The 23,762-nt window shown below is 31.6% G+C and overlaps 1 protein-coding gene across 1 annotated transcript in view; it reads right to left on the bottom strand.

Moving 5' to 3' along the window:
- The window catches only part of MS3_00007916 (uncharacterized protein), a gene marked incomplete at its 5' end in the record, with an annotated part of 69,703 nt that overhangs the window by 20,134 nt on the left and 25,807 nt on the right, over positions 1–23,762 (bottom strand). The window contains 2 exons of the mRNA XM_012940167.3: positions 2,759–2,992; positions 5,017–5,368. Of these exons, the coding sequence (XP_012795621.2) occupies positions 2,759–2,992; positions 5,017–5,368 (586 nt within the window). The remainder of the gene's footprint in view (positions 1–2,758; positions 2,993–5,016; positions 5,369–23,762) is intronic.

Below are 23,762 nucleotides of genomic sequence, written 5' to 3'. Positions count from 1 at the left end.
TTTTAGACTATTGAGTAGATATTCAATGGTCCTGTTTTACAGTCTATCCTGACGAATAATATACGAAAATAAACGAATCTCAAATGAACTTTTTCTTCACAAATTACCCAAACAAACTAAGTTAGAAGTGAATTCGTTAGATGAACATTTGAGATGGTAGACAAGGTTTGTAGCTCAGGTGGATGATTTTGATGGAGTTTTGTTCTCTGAGCTGGATGGTTTGGTTGTGGAACTCTCATCGTAGCCATCTTTTTCTAAAAATAAATTTAATAACATCTCCATCTACATTTTTTCATTTATTCTTGGGAGTTCAAGAGATATAGTTTCCAGTGTTTTCTAATTCCATTTTACTTCAAACTATCAAATAGTCACAAATTAGAAGCATGGAATGTTAAGTTATAACTTAGTGGTCGAAAGAACTTAATCTTTTAAGCTTTAAACACCTTAATAAAATGTTTTAAAAGAACAATGCAATTTCTTTAAATAATGGAATTTAATTAAATGTATAAAAATAAAACATCTGAGCGTCGACCTCGTAATCTTGTAAAATCATAATAAAGCTTAATTTCATGTAAACGTTTTAGGTAATCGCTGACTACAACTAATATACCACGTTTGATTGAAGTGAATTGATAAAAAGATATAAATTAACACCAATAGTTATTCTCAATTGCTTCCAGTCTTTCCATTTATAGTGTTATTTCATAACATATTACATAAACTATCAAATACATCGAACAAACTCCATTATATATATATATATATATATATATATATATATATAGAGAGAGAGAGAGAGAGAGATAAATAGATAGATAGATAGATAGATAGATAGATAGATAGATACATAGATAGATAGATAGATAGATAGATAGATAGATAGATGGATAGATAGATAGATAGATAGATAGATAGATAGATGGATAGATAGATAGATAGATAGATAGATAGATAGATAGATAGATAGATCGATAGATAGATAGATAGATAGATAGATAGATAGATAGATAGATAGATAGATAGATAGATAGATAGATAGATAGATAGCGAAATAATTATAATGATTCCATTGAGTTTTACATGATAGTTTCTTCAGAATGTTGTCTACTCACAGTTTCTTATTTTTTTAAATAGCGTAATATAAATTTAAACAAAGTGAAGTTTTTCTATTCAGATATTTGAAAAATTTTGTTTGGATTTTACTTCGTAAAATAAAAACTTTCTAAATCTGTAAGTATTGATTACAATATTTTATCCAAATTAAATGGAGTTATATCACTATTTTCTAATTTGTGGAATTCATTCATTAATATAATACTTTGAATCGTTTAGGAAATCAAAACAGATGTCAACCAATATCTACGGTGAGAATCTTTAATACTATCAACAAGACAGTCCTACTGTACGGAAATGAAACATGAAAAACTACTACAACAATCATCAGAAAAGTACAAGTATTCATAAAAAGTTATCTACGCAAGATACTCAACATCCATTGACCGGATACCATCAGCAACAATCTACTGTGGGAGAGAATAAATCAACTTCCAACTGAAGAGGAAATTAGGAAATGACGTTGGAAATGGATAGGATATACATTGAGGTAATCACTAAACTGCACCACGAGGCAAGCCCTAACTTGGAATCCTGAAGGGAAATTGAAAACATGAAGGCCGAAGAACACACTACGTCACGGAATGGAAGTAGATATGAAAAGGATGAATAGCGACTGGGAAGAACTAGAAAGGATTACCTTGGAGAGGTTCGGATGTAGATTGCTGGTGGGTGGCTTATACTCCTCCATGAAGGGGTAACAGGCGTAAATAAGTAAGTTGAAGTTTTTTAATGACTGGTTGGATGGTGTTACAAATTTATCATAATATTTTAGAAATCTAATGCGAATATTTTAAAATAACTTTTATAGAATATTTTTGGAAGAGATAGTAATAGTTCAAGAAAATACAATTCAACAGTTTCTCAACATAATTTTAGCATCAACTGATCATTTTAACCAAAAATATACAACAGTATTCAATAGTTATTATGTATTAATAATAATCAAGAAATTTCACAGGTTGAAATCATGGGTCAGTTGAAGCTAGACCACCATTGTAAACCTGGAAGCACTGGATGGCCGTTTCGTCCCGGTATGGGACTCCTCAGCAGCGCGCGTCCACGATCCCGCACCGCGCGGGGCTCGAACCCAGGACCTACTGGCTTCGCGCGCGAGCACTTAACCACTAGACCACTGAGCCGGCATCCAACGGTGGTAATGTCTAACTTCAACCAATCCACGTGGATGCGCACTGCTGAGGAGTCCCATACCAGGACGAAACGGCCATCCAGTGCTTCCAGGTTTTCAATGGTGGTCTAGCTTCAACTGACTCATGATTTCAACCAGTGAAATTTCTAAAACTCTCCACAAAACCCGCTCTGATAATAATCAAGAATTTTTCATAATTACACGAAATTAAAACAAAAAAATTAAAACAACGAATTAATTAATTGAGATCATGAACCGATGGATGTTAAACTACTATAGAAACCTGGAAGCACTGGACGGCCGTTTCGTCCTATTGTGGGGCCCCTCAGCCGTGTGCAACCACGATCCAGCTCGCGGGATCCGAACCCAAGGCCTTCAGGTTTTCAATGGTGATCTAACAATAATCAGTTCATGATCCCAATCAAAACCCTAATAATCTCCACAACTCCTATACTGATAATTATATAATGTTCAATTATACTTTTTTTCTTTTACCTCAACTAAACCTTGTAACATTCTAATTGTCATAACTAATCCAAAATGAATTTTACAAGCAGCTGGTAATAATAAATTTAAAAAAGCACTTCCACCAACAGCTATACTAAATAATCTATTAGCTGGAAATTTAGCTGCTATTACTCCACCAGGTATTTGAGTTATTAAATAACCATAAAAGAATGAACTATCCACAAATCCTCTTTGACCAGCTGTCCAATAAAAATCTGGTTTCTGTAATAAATAAAATAAAAAATTGAATAAATTACATAACAAAATAAAAGAAAAAAAACAATAACAATGAGAATTAAAATATAACAGTGTGAAATCAATTTCATTTATCTGAATAATAATTTGATTGAATTCTGAATAAGCATTGATAACATAAAACGATTCATTTTTAGTTTAGTTAAATCGACCAAAGAAGATACTGTCAACAAAATTAAACTGGTAATAATTGAAAACTTTTTTTGTTTTTCATTCATCTTTAAGAAATTAGTTAGTAGTTGGTGAAAATGTTTATTTTTTTCTTAATAAAATTTTAACATACATTTTAATTAATTTATTAATTGTTTAATTATTCTATGACAACTTCATTCAGATTATAAGCAAAAAGAGATAGTGGATAGCAGTGGAATACCGGGCATGTATTTCGTCCTGTTTGGAACTCGTCAGCTGGATGTACCTGTATCTCAGAGTTGATGTAGAATCTGTGGCTCGAACCCAGTACCGTTCGCTTTAAACGCTATCGCATAACCATTTAACTACTGAGCCCTGATAGCCACTTGCTTGTACAATGAGGTGAAGTTTACTTGAATCTTCCCATTGATGTTTAGGACTGCCATTGATTGGTCTCTGGTATTGGGTTCGAGTTCAAGAGTGAACATCAACTCTGAAATGCAGGTACATCCAGCTGACAAGTCCCAAATAGGACGAGATGCGCGTCCTGCATTCCACTGCTAGCCACTATCCATTTTCGCTTATAATGCTTGTGAATTAAGGCGATATCGATACAATACGCACAGTATGCACATATTCCAATAAGAGACTGATCAATTATAGTCCTAAACATCAATGGGAAAATTCAAGTAAACATTACCAAGTAAATTTCATTCAGGTTATTTTGTTTTAATTGTTGATTAGTAATGACGTTCACCGGTATCATCTAGATTTTAATCTACTATTCAATCCCCGATTCTCATAGTCTAAATAATATCAACTTCTCAAGTTCAATAAACACAAAAATATAGAATTATACTAAAATGATATGCCATTGATTCTGTTTACTGTTTATTAGCCCATGAATCGAATAGTAAAGGAGTAGAAATAAAACATCATGCATCATCAAGTAGAAACATATCACGATTGAGTCTTTTTTAGTTTAGTTGCTCGATAATTATTGATCGAAGTCATTTATTACACAGCACTCAGTTAAAATGCTTATCCATTCATAATAATAATAATAATAATAATAATAATAATAATAATAGTTTATTACCTTATTAGTGATGAAAACGTCATACGCGTAACTTCGGTTAAAAGTGGAATATATTATTCATTATTAGGAAGACTTTACTTAAATTAATAATTTAAGAAAGTAGTGCACTGTAACTTTGACTATACTATACTATACTATAATACTATACATTTACCATACAGTATTCAAATGTTAAATTAATAGCTTCATTATTCTCGCAATACACTGTTATTAATAACTTTCATATCAAAAGTTGGAAATAATTATCAAACAGATTTGTTCGACAGCTAATTTTTTAATAGTTATCAATCGAAAAGTTCAATTGATCAATACCATGTTTGAGACTCTAAAGTTGTATTGTCTGCGAAACTGACGGGGTCGTAGGTTGACTTTAGGAGGTTTAAAAGTTTATGGAATATCGTCGAAAAATTATACGGATAATAATGACTAATTTTAAGCACAGATGGTTGGTGGCTAACAGTGGAATACGGGATGTATGTTTCGTCCCATTTGGGACTCATCAGTTGGATGTACCTGGATCTCAGAGTTGATGTTCAGACCAGAACTCGAACCCAGTACCGTCCGCTTCAATAGAGAATAAAATATTGGTTTTATCTTAGTTGAAACTTTTAAAAGGGGTTTTTTCCTAAAATCTCCGGATTAAACCTGTATAATATTTTAACATAAACCTGCGGAACATACATCACTTAATAATTACATACTTCATACAACTCAATGTTTAAGTAATCAGTTTATGTTGAAATTGTTATTTACAACTCACCGCCGTTACGTTCATCAGTCCACCAAATCCAACCACATGATCACCAGATTCATGATGTGTATGCTCATAATGTTTAGAATGTGGTAAATGAGACAGATTTGCTGCTATGTGTCTAGCTTGCATAGTCAACATAGCCCAGCTCATATTACAACGAATACCAAATGTAATCATAAAACCTAGACTTGATAGCCATGCCGTATAATAACGTTTTGAACAATGACAGCATAAGAAGTACATGCATTTGCCTTGACATGTGTTGTCAGTGTACGCTGTCCCACCTGATCCATCAGTGTTCATTTGTCCATAGCCTGCATTGGCTTCAGACTTGACAACTCCTTTGTTCGTTAAGAAACTGAAATGGTATAGAATGAAAGTATCATTATTTAGTTTACTTTTTAAATTCATTTATGAATATATCGTTTGTGTCATAATAATTATTTTAAACTTAAATGTCCCACCGATTTCTACTAAAATTATTAAATCTGTATTAACGGTGGTCCACACAAGCTCATTGTCTCAATCTTTCACTTAGTATGATGATAAAACGGCTAACACTATAAATGTGTATAAACGTTTTTGGTTGAACTTGTAGGGATATATAACTTTTAATCTTTAGATTTATTACCTATCAGAAGTGACTGAAATGAAAAACATGGTTACCCGCATTCTTAATTCATGACTAAATTCGATTAATTATCCGTATAATGTTTCTTAGAAATCAACTGTTTCATAGTATAGTTATCTCAATGTATTTTCTAAATGATTTGTTCTAAGCTGTCGTCTCAGAATTTATTACTGAATATTATAATTTGGTTAATCTTTAACTGGAAGGTCAATATACTACAAAAACACAGTTCCATTATATAAATATTTTACGTAAAAGTATCCTAAACCTGTTTAAAAAAATACCTGTAATTAAATTGTATAATTAATTTAAGCCAAAAGTTACTTCTATAGTTTCCTAAATATCTTAAACCATAGTTTTGCTAACTAAAATCTGTGACAAACCTTTCTGGCTTCGGTTTAGTTGTGCAAACTGACTAAATATCTTAAACCGAGTTTCTGTGAGAATTGCAGTATCTGGAAAAGGTACTTCCTAGAACAATTTACGTATTCTCGATTATGGAACATCGTTAAGAAATAGATCATGTGGTAGCATTGTATATTGATCAAAACTAACTATTTTGCCTTTGAAAAAGAGCAACATTACATGTTCAATACTTTCGCAAGATATATGTATATTAAAACTACGACAATAAAAACAATTTTCGAGCCTAAAATTGCTTACTATGAAAAGGATGCTCTGCTTCTGATCGGCAGTTTTTGAAAAATACGCTTACCTTCAAAACGTTTTTATTTAGAAGTGTTGGTATAAATTTTATTTGAGTTTCTTATTTTGTTAAAACTAATAGCCAAAGACACAAAGTGATAGTTTATGTAGATTTCTTTTTAACTGCTAACAGAGTCATTCACCCATGTATTACAAGATTCGGAAAGTATTGTATAATTTCAGCTGTACGATTTAGTTATGAAGCTTACATCACCTTTCTAAACAACATCATCAGTATATATTTCAAAGAGGAATATGCTGTAAGAATTTCTTCACGACTAACTGTCAGCATATTTCGCTGACTACTAATTTCTGCTGACTTTGTTTGAAGTTCATGCTGATGATGTTGTTAAGAAGAACAATGAAAGCTTCATGGCTCAAACACTTCACTTCATAAAACACAGCACTTTCACAATCCCTGTCATAAGCTATGAACATTTTTCGTCTTGTATTTTGAAAACGTTTAAAACACTACCTCATAAGAAAATATTATTGAATTCAGAAAATAGCTTCTTCAGGTAATCATAATCAATTTTTATTCCATGTTGACTGATAAATTATTATACTAGTTTCTAGTCTAAGCAGTAACTGAATATTTGCCAGCATTGTCGTTATCTAATTGACACAATTAATAATTCCAGTTCATGGTATAATGCAGTATTGTACATTTGTGAAATATAGAAGATAGTTTTACATTTTTCTAATAAATTAACTTCACCAAAATTATTAGATGATTTGTCAACCTTTACTACTTGTTTAAATTAGCTTTAATCTTAAATAAAGTTCAACAAAACTGACAGATTGAGCAATCTTGAACAATAAAATAGTGAGTATATGGGTGTATATTGTTAAACAATATCAGAATGGTATACACAAAAAATATTTTTTGTTACTCAATCAGTAATAAAAATTGTTTGATTGAAATCAACAAATACAATCAATCCTACTAAAGTTGTTTTTCTTTGTAGTTACCACGGCATGTAAACGTATAACTATATGATACTACTTATCATATCATGTTGATCACTGTAAAAGTAGTATGTTTTTCATATAACTTGACAGTTAAGCAGTCAAATATTTGATTTTTTTTTCAATAGTTTGAAAAACTATTCATCACTAGGTAATATTTATGAGTGAGACCTAAACAAAAATGTATACGTTAAAGTATTATATCAGGTATTGGACTAAAAGGAATAGATATAATTGATTGATTAATATATATATTGATTAGATTATCTTGCTAGGAATTCTTTTACCTAGCATTGTACTGTATCATCAATACACTTTATTTGACATAATGTTATATGAACTTTGTTGTAGATATCTGTCGATGCCGGAAATTGTTACAAACTTTTAATGATCTTTTTTTCTTATTTAAAACAAAATTCCATTCAACTATACTTCTTTTCGTGCTATTAATATTTCCTATTGAAAATTGAATCTATGTAGACTCAATGACAGGAAATGATTTTCTTAATAAAAGAATATTTTTATATGAAAAATCCAATTCATTTCCTTCCTGTCAATTCATTTACTTTATAAACATATACATATACACTAACTAACTAAATCAGTTACCTATGGACTCAATGATTTACTAACTCATCTATTCACTTTTCACTTCAATAACCTAATGAATATTTAATGGATTATAAATTATTATACATAAAGGTGTGTGTGCATGTGTCTGTGTGTGTTTATACTACTCAGCATAAGTAGATATACTTGACTTTAATACAACTACTCCTGTCTAATTCATTCCATTTTATCTCTATAGATGCTAACCATAAATGAATTTATTCTAATGTAAATCAATAAACTTTAATTATCAATAATTATAATAATAATTAAAACTATATAACTAGTAAGTCATTAAACTTTACAACCAACAATTGACGTTTATTTTTTCAGTTCTAAGTGAATTATTCTAGTTACTAACGCGTAATACATTTATACACGCAAACATATGAAAATATGCTCATAGAATAAGCATGTTTTATCGACAGAGAGATCAATACATTTGAATATGAGTTATACTTTGTTTTCCTGTGTTAAATAATCAGTTAAGGGGATTAGAAATTTAAATATTTAGAAAGAAAAATAAATCCTGGTCAAATAACGTGTTAACAGAACAATATAGAAAACATATACATGTTAATCGTTCTGTTAAAGTACTATTCTCTGATCAAACAGATTACTACATTTTCAATTCAAAATTCTGACCTATTTCATTCACAGACTAGTAAACAGTGGGTTATGTCAATGAATTATCGAAATTTTATTTTTGTTACTATCATATCAGTAGAATTCAAATTCCGTTAAATCATTTCAACATACATTCAACTTAGTATTCTTTTGAATACGTTTAAAAAAAATTTCTGATTTTAATTAAATCGTACACTTTTGACACATTTCGTAATACTGATAGTGCAGTGAACAAGAACACGAGTGGGGACAATCGAATGTATTTGACACGAAATTACAGAGCATCACAATATAATCCGTGAACCATATAGTAAATAATGCACTTAGTATTGTTTTACTTGAATCTTCCCATTGATGTTTTAAGACTGAAATTGATCAGTCTCTTATTGGCATATGTGCATACTGTGCGTATGCCTCGATATTACCTTAATTTACAAACATTATCAGCAAAGATGGATAGTAACTAAGTGGATAACACGATGGCGTTTGAAGCGAACGGTACTGAGTTCGAGTCCCGGAATGAACATCAATTTTGAGATGCAGGAACAGCCAGCTGATGAGTCCCAGACAGGACGAAACGCGCGTCCTGGATTCCACTGCTATCCACTATCCATCTTTGCTCATATAGTAAATAGTTAATTTGCGAAATATCAATCCATTGTCTCAAATTTGACTGTGCAAATATCAGTCCATTGTCACAGATTTCATTGTTCATGCATTTTTATACCAATTGCATTGCGTTCGTGTTCTTTTTTTCTCGATCTTCTACTGAAATACATTCTATGACTGGCCACTGTTATATACTACTTATATGGATATAAGTAACTCACACCATAGTAGCATCAGCTGTGGTTTTATGACCCCATTAGCATCATTCTATCATAGGCATGCCTTAATTTTTTCTGTTAAACCTCCTTTCTTGTTTTAATGAATCTGGCCATTAAAATCTAAGCAGCTTTTCAACGGTCACTTGATAAACAACTTATCTCAACTAGAGTTTAGTTTAGGTGTTAAACTCGAACTTATTGTATTCGTCATACTCTGCTCAACATTTTCTATCTACTTATAGTTTTCAGCTAATTTACTATTGATAAATTCATTTGTCATTAAGCTGAAATGTTGGCCGATTTAAAAAGTTATAAATTTCATTAGATGAATGATTCGTTTATATAAACCCATAACTTAATTTACCCTTGCGAGTAAATAATGGAAATACTAATCGTACTATTGTGATCCTATTGAGTGTTTCAACGCCAAAGTCTATGATTACTGAATAAGAGTGAGAACGAAGCATTACGAATTTAGACCGTTTCACTTGGATAGGATTTCCAAAACTTTATGTCTTGTGGTGTTTATCCACTAGTGAACAAACATATTAGGCTTTTTTGTTCTATTATTAACAACCTTTAGTTTCTAACAATTCAGTTTATTAGTACATGATGTAACTCGAAAATTATAAACTAGAAGAAGAATTATGTCAAATTACAAGTGACTGAATAATTAAACATCCTTTTCCTCAACATATCAGTTTATGACTTCGGTTAGTATAAAATGGTAGTTTATATACAGATCTATAAAATATAGTAACTTCATTTATTATGTATCGTGTAAATCATGATTGCTTAGTTGTTTACTTAATATGTTCTAATGTTCAAAAACATAGTTTTACATTAATCATTACGTAACATGAATTTTGGATCCTTTTCAATAAACCATAACGTTTTCATGTTTGTCTGACATACTAAATAACATTGTACACCATAATTTATCATGTTAATTTATTATTGAAGTTATACAGTTGTAAAACTAGGCCATTAGATAATAAAACCCTTGTATAGTATCCAATAATAACAATCTAAAATTATACAATTACTACTAATGTGCAAAGTTTTGTTTTATCCAAGAAACTATAAACCGATTAGAATAGAAATGTTTCCAATTTCCAAGGATTGAATTTTACCGATCCTTTATTTTAATAAACTGAACATATTTTTGTACAAGAAACTGTTTTCTAGAACTAATTGAATAATTAATTCTGATAGTTAAAATTTAATTTCTCAGACTAATTACAAAATCTATATTGAACAAACATTAAAGTTTTGATTGAATTCTGGAAGTGGATAGGACATATATTGAGGAAAGCACCCAACTATGTCAGAAGACAAGCCCTCACTTGGAATCCTCAAGACTAAAAGAGAAGAGGAAAACCAATGAACACATTACTTCGAGAAATGGAGATAGACATGAGAAGAATGAATAACAATTGGATAGATCTGGAAAGGAAAGCCCAGGACAGAGTGGGTTGTAGAATGCTGGTTGACGGCCTATACTCCTCTACGACGAGTAACAGGAGTAGGTAAGTAAACAAGTAATGTACAGTTTAACTAATATGAAACAACTCAATTTTACTGATCAGTTATTCTGTGTATCAATGTTCATTAATTGAGACATTTCGTGAATAAATGAGATTTTGTAAACAACCATCACTTATCCATAAGTATCATTATCAAATCCAGAAATAAACCGAATAATCATATAAACATGAATTTTTAATTCATCACAATATGTTAAAGGGTTCAGTTCCTTATTTCGTTATTTAAACTTTTTATTTAGAAATTATTATACTATTTAGTGATGATTGAAAATCATTCAACCATTTGGTGATAAATAATTAATAGTAAATGTAAATTACTTATCTATGGTGTAAATCCTATCAGTTTGCGTTTACCTGTGTTAACATAATTCACTATATCAACAAAATTGTTTTAAAAAATACTGACAACTAGAGAATATTAGAGATTCAATTGACTCATGATCTCACCTGTTAAAATTATTTTAATATCCACAAAAAGCCTTCTGACACTATTCAACATATGCTTAATATTGTGGATTAGTTGAAGTTAGACATTAACACCGTTGGATGCCGGCCGGTTCAGTGGTCTAGTGGTTAAGCACTCGCGCGCGAGACTGATATTTCCTGGGTTCGAATCTCGCGGGGCGGAGTCGTGAATGCGCACTTCTTAGAAGTCCCAACAACAGTTGACTTAAACCATTAATTTAAATTAAGAATAACCATGAAATTTTATCATTGATTAGTGGAATTTGATTAAATATCACCCCTTTAATAACTAACAAAGCATAAATTTAATTAACCATTGTGTATTCATTATTAATGTTTTATAATTAAGTTTGACTATATAATCCGCTTGACTAGGAAAATGTATATTTTTATACACTTCACAAATGACCGTAACTAAACTTGTAAGAAATATATAGTCAATGTGAATTCAGTAACGTTTATTGATGTGATGCGAGGCAATTTAATAAAGAACAATCATCTTCCACTGATCTAAGAAGTTTGTATTAAAAAATATGATCATTTGTGTTAAGTTTATATATAGAGATTACTTTGTAATTCAATGGCGAAATTTAACAAGGATTCGAGCAGGATGATGTTTACTATACAATGATCATTTTAAATCTATAAAATCATGTTAAAAATAGTTTCATATATTGTAGTATTCAGATTTATAAAGGCAGAACGTCCAGTTTTATAGGGGAGTAAAACATTCAAATAGTTATGTAGGAGTAAAGACTCAAAACAATCAGTCCCTTTTATAAATTGAAGATATGATATATTATGGAAAAATAACCAGTCGTAAAAGTTAGCTACATAGTTTTCACTGTTGAATTACTGTGGTATGTCCAGTAATATCGGTCATTTTTCTGTTCATTTAATGAATAAGTGTAACATGTAAGAGTGTAATTTTCATAGGAGAATTCGCTTAAAGCCCTAACTTTCAATGGATTTGTGTTTTTCAGTGACCAGTGGAGTTATATTCATGTTGGATGCGAGAGTTTTAAACCGTATGCAGTAGTGGGTTGGGTAATATAGTGAATTGACTGAAATTAAACATAAACGTCGTTGGATTACGGCTCAATGATCTTGAATTTGAGCGCTCAAGCGCAAGCCTGAAACTACTGAATTCGATTCCTAGTCGCTAGGTCATGAATGCGCACTGTTGTGGACTCCCATAATGGAACGAAATGGCAGTTTAATGCTTTCACGTTTTTAACGCTGAAATACCTAAAAACATTTCTTGATTTAAACTAGTAGCAAGATAAATACACAAAATAATTTTCATGTCAGATCCCATATTTCCTCTACTGATAGTAAACTTCTTTGTTAATTTGTTTACATTGATTTTGGTTAAAGTCAAATAGATAGTTCATGTTTCTGATGGTTTTCTGTAAAAGTTAAACAATGATAATATTTAAAGGTGTAAAGTTTATGAGAAATTTCCTTAAACGGTTAATACAAATTTACAGTAAATTGTTAATTGAATGATTGCAGAAAACGTAATTCACAAGTATGTTTATAAGGTTATCTGCACTACAAAATAAGTCAATAAAACAGTTTTATACAATTGTACATTGTCTATTTGCAATGTATGCATAAATAAACCCGTGATTTAAAGATTATTCCCATTTAAACATTAAAAATTAAAAACATGAAGTTCAACGAAGGGATCTCTTTTCAACGAATTTATTATCAAGCTGTACAATCGTATATATATAAACTTTTTTTGTTAATTAGTATCAGAAGGGGTTTTGTGGAGATTGTAGTAATTTCAACAGTTGAGATCATGAATCAATTAAAGCTAGACCACCATGGAAAACCTAAATGCACTGGACGGCCGTTTCGTCCCAGTATGGGACCCCCAGCAGTGCGCATCCACGACACTGCCTCGCGGGATTTGAACCCAGGACCCATCAGTCTCGTGCCAGGCGCTTAACCAACTAGACCATTGTTAAAGTACTAGTTCCGTACTAGTTTCGTGTTCACACTTCACGGAACTAGTACATCAATAAAAAACTTTTTCATATATATGCGATTGTACAGTTCGATAATAAATTCGTTGCGAACAGATCCCTTCGTTGAACTTCATGTTCTTCAATCTATGATTAACAATTTACTTGCTTTAATTTGATAAAATAATAGGATCTTATAAATCCATTATCACTAGTCCTTGAAGTTTATTTACTATGATTCTTTAATGTTATAAATAAATTTATTAGCCATACAATTATTATAGAATAGATATTGTCAATATCATCTTTGAGATTATATAATAAAGTAATATGAGTTTGGTGAAAATAAAAAAACACTTTGTTTCTTAATATTTATACTAGTAATTTGGTTACAAGAAATTTGATCATGTCAATTACTAAGATTTTGTAGTGTCTGGTACAATGTCAAGCCCACAAAAGTTATTTTAGCTTCTAGAAGGACCAGTTTATTTATTCTCCTTGATTCAAATTTTGATATTGTCAATTATTTGCTTATTAAACTTGACTGATTTTATATGCGTGTGTGTGTTAATCCCTTACCCTACTCATCACCTAATTTTTTTGACTATGAATATCGAGTCATGCTTAGTTAAATCTAGTTGGCTCACATGCATTTTCCGATTCGTTTTGTTTCGATCTTTCGTCTTCGCTTTTCCGCTTCTTATTATGAATCTCCGTCTGCATAAACCAATGCCTAAAATAAATTCCACCAACTCTATCGGTACTTAGTTTACTATTACCGCCGTCATACAAACGGGGTTAAACTAAGTAATACACGAATTTAATGGAGGATTTATATTCATAGCATATTGATACGTTCATCCAAGCTGGAGTCAGATCAGCCGGTACCAAGAACGTTTTACAAATATGATCTATGCAGATTTCAGGATATTATTTGCTTTCGATGTTCATTCAAATAAATACGACCTGTAATGGAAAACAAAGGACAAGAAATTCTGACTACCTTTTATTTATGGCATGCTTCTTGTTATCAGTATATTTTTGTTGTAGCCAAAACAAAAATTCAAGATCTCCGTTGAATCATACTTCGAATATGTCAGCTGAACGTGCTTCGTATTGTTTAAACTTAGACTCGAATTCACTATCAATAGCTGTAAAAATCAACTTGTTGTCCACTTATAAACCAAACTTAGGTAACCGCTAACTTATCCTTGAATGCTATTATTAAACACAATTCAAATACACTTGGTATTGTTTGGCTTGTATCTTCCCATTGAGGTTTAAGACTGCAATTGATCAGTCAAATAGGAGGAAACGCGAGTCCTGGATTCCACTGCTAGCCACTATCCATCATTGCTTACAAAACAATTCAAATATACTGGAAAATTGTAACCAGTTAGTAATTCTTTCAGAATGCAAATTTACCAATAGCTTTTAATGAAAACAATGGGAAAAATAAAAACATAAAAATGTTTCTTATTAGTTAAGAAATAAAAATCTTTCTTAATATTCATATGGAAACGAGCGCTGTTATCAATCATTTATGAAATTATTTTATGAAAATAACATAAAGTATTTAATTGCTATTTTATTTGTTAAATGTTAAATAAATAAATAAACAATGATTATTATCAGAGAGGGGGTTTTGTGGAGATTGTAATAATTTAATAGTTGAATTCATGAGTCGATAAAGCTAGACCACCATAGGAAACTTGGAAGCATTGGACGATCATTTCGTCCTAGTATGGGAAACCTCCTTAGAGTTCTAATGAGAAGCAGTAACTAGTGGTATTTATTCGTATCTGTTGTGAGTCAGTAACTCACTGAAGACAATGGTGGACAATGGCTCAATTTCATAAATTGACTGAAGATACACATTAACACCGTTAGCTGTTGGTTCAGTAGTTTAGAAGTTAGGCGTTCGTGAACCAGACCGACAGGTCCTAGGTTCAAATCCCGCGGGGCGGGATCGTGGATGCCCAACGCTGAGAAATCCCATACTAAGATGAGACAGTTTTACATGGTTTCCAGGTTTTCCATGATAATCTAGCTTTAGTCATTTCATGAATTCATTTAATAAACAATCGTAATTAGTTAAACTTATTTTTAATAAAACAAATTATTCTGTCCTCATATTTTAATTCACTAAAAATATCTTTTCATAGATTTCTGTTCAAATCAATTAATAAATTTAATTAATAATTTTAAGTTAATCCAAATAACTAAAATATACATTCTATTGTTTATACATACAATCATATATGAAAATGAAATGGATTGAAGAATAAACCTAAGCTCATATACAAATATAAACATAATAAAAACATTATTATTAGTTTCACATTTTCGCTTTCATTTCATTCTCTACTCCTTTTCTACTCAATTTTCTATTGAATACAAATAAATAATTCATAATAGACGTTATTAGGTTAACAATACTTCTAGAGAAAATTCTCGTTTTCACCAATACATGGGCATATATATATATATACATACATGGAATGGAAAGACTAAATAAAATGATATAGTCGTTTTCTGCTCATTCTCTCTTGACTATACATTATGTTTGTGTGTATATTGAAACTCTGTTAGACTATTGTTTCCTTTTTTTGGTGTATGGATGTATTGATGTTATATGTTGTCTACATAGGCGTATGTATGTATATGTTTTTACCATAAAACTTATCCTTATTTCTCCACTATTCTCCCTTTAAAAAGTAATCAAGATTAGTGAATATATTTATAATGTAATTCATTAATGAATTAATAAAAAGTAGGAAGTCGTTACCATTAATACTATATTGATTTGGTTTCATATATATTTCTTGTTTGCGCACCTGGTAATATTTTGCTAATTCATTAACTGATTGGGTTATATTTATTAATATATTACTTTGTACAGAAAAAAAGTGATATCGTATCATTCACTATTTGTTAGTTACCATAATCTCAATAATTTTTAGTATACCGACAGACATTTATTCAAGTCTAACTAAGGTATTCATGTTATCCATACATATAGTTAGTAACTTGAGTGTGAATTCAAATATTTTTATAGTTCACTAATAACTAAAAGTCTTATGTCTAACATGAATTCTAGTTAAACAATTATGATTACCTAGACTAGTGAAAAATATCTTTGTTATTAAGACTATGTTACTATGGTCCGAATAAGAGAAGAATACGTGCACAATAATATATAAATCTTCGATGTTGGAAAATACTCTAATATGATATTTTAATGAAATACTAATGTGGTGTGTGCTACTTATATTGAAATAAGTAGTACATGATGTTAGTCGTAAACAGAAGGTCTGATAGCAGAGAGACAAGAGTATCGAACAGTAAAGAATGGAAACAGGGTGCAATTTGTATGAAACTGCAAGAGCGATGAAGTCTGAGTCATTTTGAGACAACTGGTGGACATTTTGCAAATTAAGTATTTACTTTATGATTGTTAGATTTTATTAACAAGTCCTGTAATTTTGTGTGAAATACACTCGATTGTCCCCACCCGTATTCTGTTCACTATACTAATACAATTATTAACTTTGAACAACTGACTTAAATTAAGTCACGAAACGTTAAAAATACAATTTTCTACTCATTAAGATATCACAAAAGTATATTTATTGCCAGTAATATAATAATCTAGAAACAACAGAAACAAGATATATATTGAACTTCACGTTCTATGATGAAGAAATTCGTGAACTGATTTCATTTAGAAGTATAGTTCATTAAACTTTCATCGAATTGTTTCTGGAAGACTAGAAAGATCTGAATCCTTAGTATTGAAAAATCTTAAACAAACTATTTGTTTCAGAATAGGTTTTGTGGATATTATAGTAATTTTTAATAGTTTAGATTATGAGCCAATGAAAGCTAGACCACCATGGAAAACCTGGAAGCACTGGACGGCCGTTTCGTCCTAGTATGGGACTCCTGAGCAATGCGCATCCAAGATCCCACCCCACGAGATTCAAACCCAACACCTATCGGTCTCTAACTAACTGTTTATTAACTATTTTATAGATTTCAATAACTTTTCGACAGATATCAATCAGATCAAGAAGTAATCAAAGACAACTGAAATAAATCTAAATTTTCATTGAAAAAACGAAATTGACAATAAAATGTATATTTTTTCAGGAATATTATCTAAATCTCAAGTTTTTCATTAGTTATTATATAAAATTGGGAAACTTTCTAAGCCGCATTCTTACAATTGAAGAACATATGGAACTTAAAACAACTATTTTCAAGCCAACATCAAAGTCAGAATCTTCTATATGAATGTCGACGCAATCCAACTGTACGAAGATGAAACTTCGAAAACTACCACATTCATCATCAAAAGCGTACAAGTATTTATAAACAATTGTCTACGTAAGATACTCAAAGTCCGTTTGCCGGATACCATCAGTAACAGCCTGTTGAGTGAGAGAACGAACCGACCTCCAACTGACGAAGAAGTTAGGAGAAAACGTTAGAAGTGGATAGGACATACATTAGGAAAATCACAAATCTACACCACGAGTCAAGCCCTAACTTGAAATTCTGAAGGAAAATTGAAAAGAGGAAGGCCGAAGAACACATCACGTTGGAAAATAGAAGCAGATATGAAAAGGATGAGTAGCAACTGGGAAGAACTGAAAGGGATTGCTCAGAACAGGGTTGGATGGTGAGTGCTGTTGGTCGGCCTATGCTCCTTCACGAGGAGTAACAGGCGTAAGTAAATAAGTTAGAAAATTTTCTAACCTTCAATCACTTAAGTCTAAATTAAATTTAATTATGTTCAACTATTTTATTGAATATTTGTAAATGTACTATTGTGCTATATAATACACCTTTATGTTCTCAGAGGTCATTCTGCTTTTAATCATATCTCTTTATTAGGCACTTTACAACATTGATTCAGGTTTTGTGAGTAATATTTACTAAGTTACACTCCTAGTGTTAATTGATTAGTCGAAATCTACACTGTCATACAATTTACTTTCTTTACCAAGTAGACATGGTTATTTACTGATCAGCTGTTCTACTTTTGATATACATTTGACGGATATTCTCGCATTACTAAATTGGCTTCACTGAGTAGCCTTCGCTTCAATTCCATTCAGAAACTCAATCACATGTAGCCATAAACATATTATACTTCAAATAGTTGAATTCATGAGTCGATTAAAGCTAGATCACCATGGAAAACCTGGAAACACAGGACGGCCGTTTCGTCTTAGTGTGAGACTCCTCAGTACTGCATATCCACGATCCCGCCCCGCGAGATTTGAACCCAGGACTTATCAGTCTCACGCTCGAAAGCTTAACTTCTAGACCACTGGGCTGGCCAGCATCCAACGGTGTTAATTTCTAACTTTAATCAATTCACGAAATTGTGCCACTGTCCACCATTGTCTTCAGTAAGTTTCTATCTCACAACAGAACTGATTGCACTCCACTGGTCACGGCTTCCTTGTTAATATTAGTTTTCATTTGAATATTATCCTACCGTGATAATGAATTTGTATTTAAATATGACCTACTTTATAATTAAATTACTACTTCAAATTAAACTTGTTTATCATTTAAAACATCCGCAATTATCTGAGTTTTACAATAGCATAAACATCGTTTATTTATAATTTGTAATGTATCTTCGATATATATCTGTTAAATTAAAAGTTTTAATTCGATTACATTTTATACTCTGTAAAATGGATTAATAATTTAATTAGAATTGTTATGTATATTTTATCACATAGTGATTAAAAGGTTTCCAGTTTGAATATAGCCATTTGTGATAAGTTTGTTGAAGTATATTATAAACCAAATTATTTTTCTATGTTAAGGGATAAACTGATTCTTCGTCGTATTAACTTTTCCGAAATGCAAGTGTTCAAGTGAACAAATTGGACAGAATTTTCTAAAAACCAGAAGTTCAAATATCGTCTTACTATCTATGAATATTGAATAATTGATATCAATATACACTTGTTAATTATGTGATGATAATCATCATATGCTTACTAGTGACTGGCTTCAAGAGGTATTTCTTGGATTTCTAGTGAGAAGCAGTGACCAGTGAAGTTCAGCCGGGTCTGTTGTGAGATAGTAACTCATTGAGGACAATGGTGGCACAATTTCGCGGATTGGTTGAAGCTAGACATTAACACCATTGAATGCCGACTGACTCAGTGGTCTAGAGATTAAGCATTCTCGCGCGAGACTGATATACCCTTGGTTCGAATCACGCGGGGTGGGATCGTGGATGCGAATTACTCAGGGGTCCCATACTAGATTGAAACGGCCGTCCAGGGTTTCCAGGGTTTTCAGGGTGGTCTAGCTTCAATTGACTGATGAATTCAAATATAAAATTACTAAAATCTCCACAAAACCCCCTTCTGTTAATTATGTGTTTGTTTTTAGATAATAGAAGTAGAGTATTACATAAACCATTTAAATTAAGAGTACAGTAACTAAAAAGAATTCTCAATCCAATGAAATAGAAACTGCATCATGAATATTCTTGTTAAACATTTTTTACTTTGTATTTTATCCGCAATTGACTAAAACACTGACTTTCTAATACACAATTGAAAGATTCCAACCGTACTCTGCCTACTTTCGTTTGAATAACCAGTTAGTTCTACTAGCCACTAAATAAAACACTATGGCTGGGAGTACATAAACCCCTGCTTTGTAAATAAATCATCAGCACAAACTTCAGACTTCTACCCGAAGTTTGTGCTGATGAAGAAGAACAATGAAAGCTCCAAGACCAAACCATCCAGCTCAGAGAAAAAAACTCCATCAAGAACATGTATTTTTTATATCATTAGACCAGTTCTTCCAGGTTTTCCATGGTGGTCTGGCTTCAGTTGACTCATGATCTCAACTATTGAAATGAATTGCTCTCAGAAATTTCAATGTGAATTAATTTTTTATTCTACAGTAACATAAAGCAGACAAATATAAGTTATTAACTGACTATAACAAAGAAAACATAATGAGTTATAAATACTTTTATTTTAATTATTCGGATTGAGAGAAAATTCGTAGATATATGTATGGTAGATAAGTCTTGATTTAAGCCAAAGTAACGATAACGATAAAATGTACTTCTTTTATACGCACATTTCTAGTTTGAGCTTATGGATCGTAAGAGCTTCTGCTATTTAAGTAATAATAATGACAGAACATTAGAGACTATTATTATTAAAATAGCAGGAGCTCTTATCATCCATGAGCTCAAGACAAAAATGTGCGTAAAATAGAAGTACGTCCTATCGATATCGTTACCTTGGCCTTAATCGATTAGTATTGTGAAAATTTCGACTTATTTGCTGATATTCACGTTTTTTTCTAATCTGTATTAGATTCAAGACAAGGAAGTGATTCCAGACATTTATTAAACTAAATAAACTATAGATTATGAAGGTATGGTGATTAGACATTTATGCATGTTTTTGTCTCTGAGTAACTAAGTTGAGGAAATAAAAAAAGATTATTCTGTAACATGTTTATAGATAGACAGAATAATTCTAGAGAACAACTAAACGTGACACAAAAAATCTCATAACGATAATCAAATTATCGGAATAATAAGTAACTTGTGTTTTAATATTTGAAATGATCAGTAACATATTGAATAGTATCAGAAGGGGTTTTAGTAATTTTAATAGTTGAGATCATGAGTCAACTGAAGCTGAGGAGTCCCACAATACGACGAAACGGCCATCCAATGCTTCCAGGTTTTCCGTGGTGACCTAGCTTCAATTGACTCATGATCTCAACTATTGAAATTTATTGAATAGACTAAAGTTGGAGTTTTTCTAAATAGTTTGATGGTCAATTGAAATGTAAATATGAAAATTAGATTGAAATGGATTCACGAGTCGATCTAATCTAGATCACCGCTCGAAACCTAGTATAGGACTCCTCAGAAATGCGCATCCACGATCCTGCACGCGGAACTTGAACCAAGGACCTACGGTCTCATGCCTGAATGCTTGCTAAATTCTCAAGACAATCTCTTTAAACAACAATCTGACGTAGTAAGTATTTTTATTATTCACAAATACTATCAGAGAACTATTGATTCTGGTTTACATTACTTAACAATAATACGATGCCATTTTCACTCTGGTTTGAGTTTCTAGCCATATTGTCTAGACCTACACAATGTCTGTCCTCAGCTTTTAACTTAACGGATTGAAATCAACTAAGTAACATAAATTTATCAATTCAACATTTGAGAACGAAACTTCGCACATGACCTAGCCCTCCTGTCTCATACACACTAACAAATGCAGATAAAGACAGACAATGTAGCAGCAGTCTTTGCATCAGTAGGCCTCAACATACACAAGGGGAAAACCAAGGTCCCCAAATACAACACGGAGAACAGCAAACCAATCACTCTTGATGGCAAAACTCTGGAAGACATAGAATCCTTCACATACATGGGAAGCATCATCGATGAACAAGGAGGATCGGACGAAGACGTAAAGGCGAGGATTGGAAAAGCAACGACCGCATTCATTCAATTGAAGAACATATGGAACTCAAAACAACTATTGACAAGTCAACACCAAAGTCAGAACCTTCTATATGAATTTCAACACAGTTCTTCTCTACGAAGATGAAACTTGGAGAACTACAACAACCACCATCAAGAAGGTACAAGGACTTATAAATAGTTGTCTGTACAAGATACTCAACATCCATTGGCCAGATATCATCAGCGACAGCCTTCTCTGGGAGAGAACAAACCGGCTTCCAGCTGAAGAAGAAATTAGGAAAAGACGATGGAAATGGATAGGACATACATTATACAAATGATCAAACTGCATCACGAGGCAATCCCCAACTTGGAGTCCTGAAGGGAAATTGAAAAGAGGAAGGCCAAAGAACACACAACGTCGAGAAATAGAAGCAGACATGAAAAAGTTGAATAACAACTGGAAAGAGCTGAGAAGGATTTCCCAGGACAGGGTTGGATGGAGAATGCTGGTGAGCGGCCTATACTCCTCTACGAGGAGTAACATGCGTAAGTAAGTAAGTAATTATCAGATTCGCTAAACTTGATTTAACTGGAAACATATTATCTATTCAAAATTAAGATTTGTATACACTAACCTAGTATTTATTTGCATGAAATGCAGTAACCTCTGATGTACAGAAATTAGTAACTTAGTCAATGCATAGTTAACTAGATTATTAACATTTGATTAAACAATTTATTTCATTGGGCGTATTATAGCAACAACAATAACAAAATAATATAAATTCCATATTACTTAATACGTATTGACACTAGAGATTAGTTAGGAAACACAAAAACAATGAGCAAATCAAAAAGGAAAATTATTTTTATTCGTAAATGATGAATCGATTAGAAATGGATATTGTTATTGTTTCCATTCATTAAGTAATTAGATTAATCACGTCATTTCTATTCAATAAGAAACGATAAATTATCTGAGTCTTTTTCTTTTCTATGAATGTCTGCATTCGTAAATAATATAAATAACGTATTCATGACTAAATATTTTGATTTACTATTCTTTGTATTATTTTTTTCATTATTCTATTTATTGAATAATCTGTTTTACTTCTTAGATTCTTTTTATGTATTATGCAGTTTTGAATAATCGGTTACTTTAATTTATTTACCATTTCAAATCTGACTTCTTTGTTTGAAACCCTCACGCTTAATCCTTTATTCTTTCATAGTGTTAGTTCTACTCCTGATTTTACAAATCATAAGAGCTTATTATTATTATCTTATTCATCAACTTCTTCTCTTCAAAGTAGACTGTTGTCTTTAGTTTTTAGTGACCCTCAAGTATCAGATTCCAGTTCGATCATGTGGTGATCGTTTGAACGATTTTGATTGAAGTACGCACACTGGATACCCTCGTATATAATCATCGACTTAAATCGCGTTAGTGAATAACGGAATCAAATAAGTGAATGGATTTCAAATACGTATATTTTGTACAATCGTTGATCCAGATAGATGATCAGGGAAACAGAATGAAGGAAGCGAAGAGGAGAAAGATAAGTGAAATGAAATGACGCCCGGTAGAGAAGGCAAGTGAGCCAACTCCATTTAACCAAGCGTGAATCGATATTAATAGTCAAATGAAAATAAGTTACAAACACATCCTAAATAGGGTAAGTAATTGACACACATGCGATCATCTAAAAGCAGTCAGAGTTAATAAGCGAATAACCAATGTGAGCTTGACGCATTGCCAGCTCCTAGAAATTCTTATTTCTGAAACTATTATGTAACTTAATCCCTTGAAAATTTTCGATCACTCTGCTAAATAACGCAACATCCACTTTGTTCAGTTCTTGAAATCGCTTGATAACCTTTGATTATTTCATTAAA

The sequence above is a fragment of the Schistosoma haematobium genome, chromosome 1 (genome assembly GCF_000699445.3).
Source record: "Schistosoma haematobium chromosome 1, whole genome shotgun sequence".
In the NCBI taxonomy this organism is placed as follows: Eukaryota; Metazoa; Platyhelminthes; class Trematoda; order Strigeidida; family Schistosomatidae; genus Schistosoma; species Schistosoma haematobium.
The sequence above is the reverse complement of the archived record's forward strand: the minus strand, read 5'-3'. Positions and strand labels throughout refer to the sequence as shown.